The following is a 6,000-nucleotide window of genomic DNA, read 5'->3' as shown; positions in this document are numbered from 1 at the left end:
CAAAGACTTGTTTGAGGGTTCAGACTTGGTTTTAAGTTTCGCATAGGGTAAGGGTTGGGGTTAGGCATTTAGTTGTGATGGCTAGGTTAGAGTCAGGGGCTAGGGAATGCATTACATCAATGAGGGTCCTCACAAGTATAGAAGTACAGGAGTGTGTGTGTGTGTGTGTGTGTGTGTGTGTAAGAAGGTCATTCTGGTGTGACCCCTGCCTATATGCATTGGCCGAAAGGGGAGTGATTGTGCTGGGTTAATATTTAATGATGGAGCAGTTCTTAATGGGTGAATAAATCAGAATCCATCTTCACTGGAGAGGACAGATCCCTGTATTCTGCTGAGCACAGGCTCCACACACACGCACGCACGCACGCACGCACGCACGCACACACACACACACACACACACACACACGGTATATTCTGCAAATAATAAACTATCCATCCACCTGCAGTAATTGGACGGTTTCCTTCTTGTCTTTCAGCTTTGATACCTCCTGACCATGATATGCCTCTTGATCAGATGCTGCTGTGACAACACACACCCCAGAGAGAGGTTATTAGCAGAATGGATGGATGGTTGGATGGATGAAAGAACGAGTGGATCGAGATATAACTGGATGGAGAAATTATCATGGATTTCAAAATCAAGCAGTGAGGGCGAGGGAGCAGATGAGTGAAACAAGGCGACGAAACACTGGAAACACTTAAACACTCTCTCTGCCCTGTCTGCTGCTGCTGCTATGCATTTCCCGTGGACTACCAGAAAAGAGTGAATGTCATTGTTTGGACGGTCAGAGGCCAATCATTGTATTGCCAAAATGAAGAGAGAAAAATAAGACAGCTGAGAATCTTTGTGTTGCCAACAAAATAGTCCTACCTCTTTGGAAAGACAGAGACTGTCTGGAAGAAAGAACCTTTACATGGAAGAGTAACACTGGAGGTTACAGCCCCCTTTTCCTCGCAATCTCTTCACAATCACAATGCCAGTGATTATTTTAAAACTTATAATACCCAATATGTGATGATGGTAACTACTTTTACAAAGTCATTGTGGACCTGGAATTAAAGCACAAAATAAGTTACTGATTCATTTTAACTAAAAGAGGAGTTTTGAGTTATTTTAAAAGATAATTCTGTTTTAATACAACTCTGGTCATATTTCGTAGCCTCATTTTTAGTAACATTGTACTCACCAAAGTAATTGCTGAGATCTGGGAACACGGCAACATCGCTACAACAGTCCAACAGGGCAAGAAACATAAGAGGTCAGACAATCAGACAAGTCATAAACAAGCTAGTTTAGCTAGATTATCTAAAACACTTTATTTGGAGGTTATACTGAAAGTGAGTGCACCACAATTGTTGATAGTAATCCCCCACTGCACATGAAAACTATGTTCACACCATTACACACAACTAATGTTTTCAGCTCTCAGTACATTTGCAGATTCACTTATTCACAAGTTTCACTAATACGTTCCTTTTCTTCTTTTTTCATTTGCAACAATTAGTCGATTAGTTAATTGACAGAAAAAGGTATTGCAACAATTTCAAATCATTAATCATTCTGAGTAATTTAATTATTAGAATGCCAAAGTTCTTTGGTCTCAGCTTCTTAAATGTGAATATGTTCTGGTTTCTTCTAGGATCTTTGGACTTTGAACTGTCAGACAACACTAGACATTTAAGGAGATCATGTCCTTGGGCTTTGGGAAATTGTGATTTGATTTGTGATTGTGAGGATTGTTCACCATTTTTTGACATTCTACAGACAAAACGATTCATTGAGAAAATAATCAACGGACAATTGATAGTGAAAATAACTGTTGCAGCCCTACTCTCATTTAACAAATATCAGCCTCATTACAATTTACTGATCACTTTCACAGCCGTATCAGAGCTGTCAGAGATGGCAGATTCTGACTGCCTTTGACTCGCGTTCTCACTTTCGAATTCAAAATGTTGCTAGGCTTATAAAGTGAAACATTTCAGGCTGTTCTCATGAACCATTTGTACATATAGTTAGAAAAGTAATGCACTGTAATTTGTATGTAATCCACGTAGTTATTACTGTATGCACCATATTGACTGCTGCTATAAGACCGCTAAGATCTGTGTAGGGAGAGGGTTGGGGTGCATAAATGTATCCAACAACACAGGCTTTCAAGTAGGGAAGCAGAGTTTGTGTCCTGGAAGAAGTTAAGGGGTAAACACAAGACTTAACTGTAACAGCTGCTAAACTTTACTGTTGTGACCGGTCGTCACGTGACCAGCCGTGACCACCATATATGATATCATACCAATTGTTGTGCATAAGTTTTCTTACGATTTTATACAAACCCCTTCATGAGAATGCGTTGAACATTTTCCTACATGCTATGTATCTGTGACGGAAATTAGCAAAGCTTTCTTGGGGGTGCTATTGGTAAAAATTAGCCTACACAACTTTATGGTCAAATTTGGCACCTCTTGTTAGCAGATCATGGATAAAAAAGAAACAGCAAACCTGACTAAGCACTCATGTTTTTTTCCCTAATCAGACGTTTTAGCCATGTCACTGCGTTCCCAGATCCCAGCAATTAACTTGATTAGAGCTAAAACAATTAGTCGGTTAAGGGATTAGTCGATGAACAGAATAATATCTAACTATTTAGATAATCATTTAATTGGTTTGGTCATTTTTCAAGCAAATATGGTGAAAAATGCTACACATTCTCAGGTTTCAGCTTCACAAAGGACAGGGTTATAATAGTAAACTTAATGTGTTTGGTTTTTCACTTTTGGTCAGAAAAGGCGATGGTATTTTTTCTTTTTACATTTTTGTGAGATTTCATATATCAAATGATTATTGGTTAGATAATCACAAAATAGATAAATAATGGGCAGAATAAACAATAATGAAAATAATAGTTAGTTGCAGCCTTAAACTTGATGAGTGCAATGTTATTATTACTGATAGAAATTATGGTGAAAACTACGACACTATAAGCCAGGTTGTAATAAAGACCAATTATACTTTAAAAACCTCCATCAAACAAACAGTTGTTTTCTTTGAGCATACTGTATAGTCTGTTTGGAATTAAAACACAGCAGTTACCAGAACAGCTAGCATTTACCTCCATTTGATTAAAATAAGCTAACAGAGAAGCAAATGTTCCAGTTGTCATATTTGGAAGTTTGCATAGCTTCTGTGTGAAATTGTTGTTCCTGTGTAGTTATGAGGCATATACCCAAGGTGCTGTAACTTTAAGGGTTACAAAGAGAATATATAGAGAATGTGTGAGGGGAATTTAAATATGTTGTTGTTTATGGGAGAAGGAAAGGTTTGGTTATTTTCTGCACCTTGTTCAGCTTTTGTATCAAGGTCTGTTCCTATACCAACAGTGTTAGAGTATTCTAAACCTTGTGTCAGCGTTCAGTCATGTATATGGGGCTGTGTGTGTTTGCTTGTCATTTTCCACACTTCCAGGTATTTAGACACGGACAACATGCATTGTGCAACATTTTATCACAGCATGTTAAGGAGATATGCAGGTGTAGATGCCAGAAGACACAAATAGATCAGGAACAGTGGATACCCAGCAACACTATTTTCAGTTTATCTAGATTTGAATGCTTCAAAGCCTAAAATGAAAACTCCATAAATCAAAGTATTTTCATTTACTTATTTTTATTTTCACGTGATTACTACTGAGCTAGCTCTCGGTCGTTGCTAGTCTTTTATGAACAACAACATTTTTTTTTTTTTTCACATATCATATATGATACAAAGTGCTCCTTCTACTTCAATAAAGGCTTCTGTCCGTGTGTAAATTTACACACACCGGAATGCAGAGAGCATAAGAACCAGACAGTAGTCAAGATTTGTTGTTTTGTTAATTCAAAGAATTGATTTGAATAAGCTAGCATTACAGTTAATTACATTAAGTAAATTCACTAGCTACTGTTGACATTAGCTGCTGGCTTAAGCCTGATTTATGCATCTGCGTTGAATCTACGCTGTAGGTACGGACACATCCGTACCAAGGATATGGACCCTATGCCGTAGCCTGACGTGCATCTTCCCAGAAATGTGATTGGTCAATTTAGCCATGGCTTGGTAGCATTTCCTCCTACTGATTTCCATGTACTCCTTCGTGAACAACATAAAATTGAGGGTTAACTTTTCCTGCTACAGATTTCCTGGCTGTGGTCAGAAAGCAAAAGGGAGACACTTTGTTTTTTTCCGTTTCAAATGCTAGTCGCTCCGAAGCCAATCCCCGTCCCTGTCTCTCTCACACATGCACACACACACACACACACACACCGGCTCTGCTATTCTCCTAAAGAGATATGCTAGATCGACGTAGACACACCAGCAATCATCCTTTAAACTTTGACTTGCTACAGAACATTGATGACATTGACAACTACTTAAGTTATACAATAAAATCAAGCCTCTTGTATTTTGAAAATTAAACTCTTTAGTATTACAATTTCAATACTAGAACTGCAAGCAGTTATGACGGGGTCCAAGCCTCCCCGGCGTCAGTCGCCCCCGACGCGAGTCGCCCCCGACGACCCAGGGAGTGCGCGAAAGCGGAACACAAAGCGTAACATATAAACTTTTTGTACTTGTAGTGCCCCCTAGTGGCTAATTTTCATAAAATGTGTTAGGGACCTCCACAGGTTCATGGCAAACAAGATATCTAAAGTTTCGCGTTGATAGCATTTATTTTGGCCGAGATATGGCAAAGTTGGTGTTTTCATAGTTAGCTACACAAATTTGTTTGCGCATAATATGCACAATTTTTATCCTAGAAAAATTATTTTGATAACTTTTTTCAGGTCGGTCTGGAGATGCTACCTGCCAAGTTTCGTGCAGATCGGTCGCACGGTCTAGGAGGAGTTCAGCAAAGTAGGTTTTCGATAAATCGTGATTTTTCATGCATAAACATCTAGGCGGAAATGGGTGTGGCCTACATCAGGAGATACACCTGGATCCAGGGAACATGAGGATATATGGTTTTTGAATGTGTGATGTATGGTTTAGGAGTTATAGGACCAAACGTGTTTTCTCTACTTTAGCGCCACCTAGTGGTGGAAGTTGGTCAATTGTTGCGCCTGAGGTCCTTGCAGGGTTCTGGACCAGTCCTGAAAATGGCACCCCCCCACCATGTACGGTTTAGGCTGTAGCGTGAGTTTTACGGAGAAGAATAATAATCTTTGCTTAAACAATAGGGTTCCACAGCCCTGCTGTGCTTACAGCCTCGGGCTTGGACCCCTAATATAGATATTAACCACTCAGCCCTACCTTGAGTTAACCCATAGTTGTGCTCATAGGTCTTGTGCTATTAGGTTTCTAAGTAGTAGGAGTAAGCTATATTTAATGTGTGTGGGTTAGTGGAGATTTCTTGGATTTAATGAATAAATGCTCCCACATACATAGTTTTATGCTTTGCTTTCACAGAGGAAAACAGATTTCACTGAAAGCACAGATGCACCAAATCCAAGGTCAGGATTTGACAAGAAATGGCTTACTGACTTAGCACAACAGAACTTGCAGTTTGTGTTGGAAATGTTTAAAATCATCCATTAGAGATCCGACTATATATGTATGTTTTGTGACAGGAAGCTTGGTTTCAGCATTCCAGGATGTCTGTCCTCACCAAAATACATGAGGAAATTTATTCCAGAATGTTTACTTTTTTTTTTTTTAAGTATTTACAATTGCATTTTCTAAAAGTATTTTCAGGATTTCCACAACCAGATGAAATTATCAAGATGTGTTGTTCTAATAAAACTGGATGTGCGAAATATGTGACATTTTACTTGGTGAACACACAGTAGCTCACAATAATATACACACACATACGGACATTCACACATATACATTTATCCTGAATCCATACTGTATAACCTCTTCACCCCAGACAGATGAAACGAGACAAGAACTATAATATATTATCAAAGACGTTATGTTTTTAAAAGTCAAGAGTAGTATATCTGCTTAGTTTTATAAATA

General features: G+C 38.6%; 1 protein-coding gene across 2 annotated transcripts in view; it reads left to right on the top strand.

Annotated features, from left to right (window-relative positions):
- The window catches only part of LOC116047880 (coiled-coil domain-containing protein 85A-like), a 52,230-nt gene that overhangs the window by 39,648 nt on the left and 6,582 nt on the right, over positions 1-6,000 (top strand). Inside the window, exon 4 of one of the 2 annotated variants that reach the window (XR_004104498.2) lies at positions 479-2,779. Coding sequence is in view for 1 of the 2 variants with exons in the window: in XM_031296904.2 (XP_031152764.1) it covers positions 479-494 (16 nt within the window). In the remaining variant the exon portion in view is untranslated. Of the gene's footprint in view, positions 1-478; positions 3,643-6,000 lie in introns of those variants that run through there. The other variant, XM_031296904.2, reaches the window with a different exon arrangement.

This window comes from Sander lucioperca, chromosome 15 (assembly GCF_008315115.2).
Source record: "Sander lucioperca isolate FBNREF2018 chromosome 15, SLUC_FBN_1.2, whole genome shotgun sequence".
Taxonomy (NCBI): Eukaryota; Metazoa; Chordata; class Actinopteri; order Perciformes; family Percidae; genus Sander; species Sander lucioperca.
The sequence above is the reverse complement of the archived record's forward strand: the minus strand, read 5'-3'. Positions and strand labels throughout refer to the sequence as shown.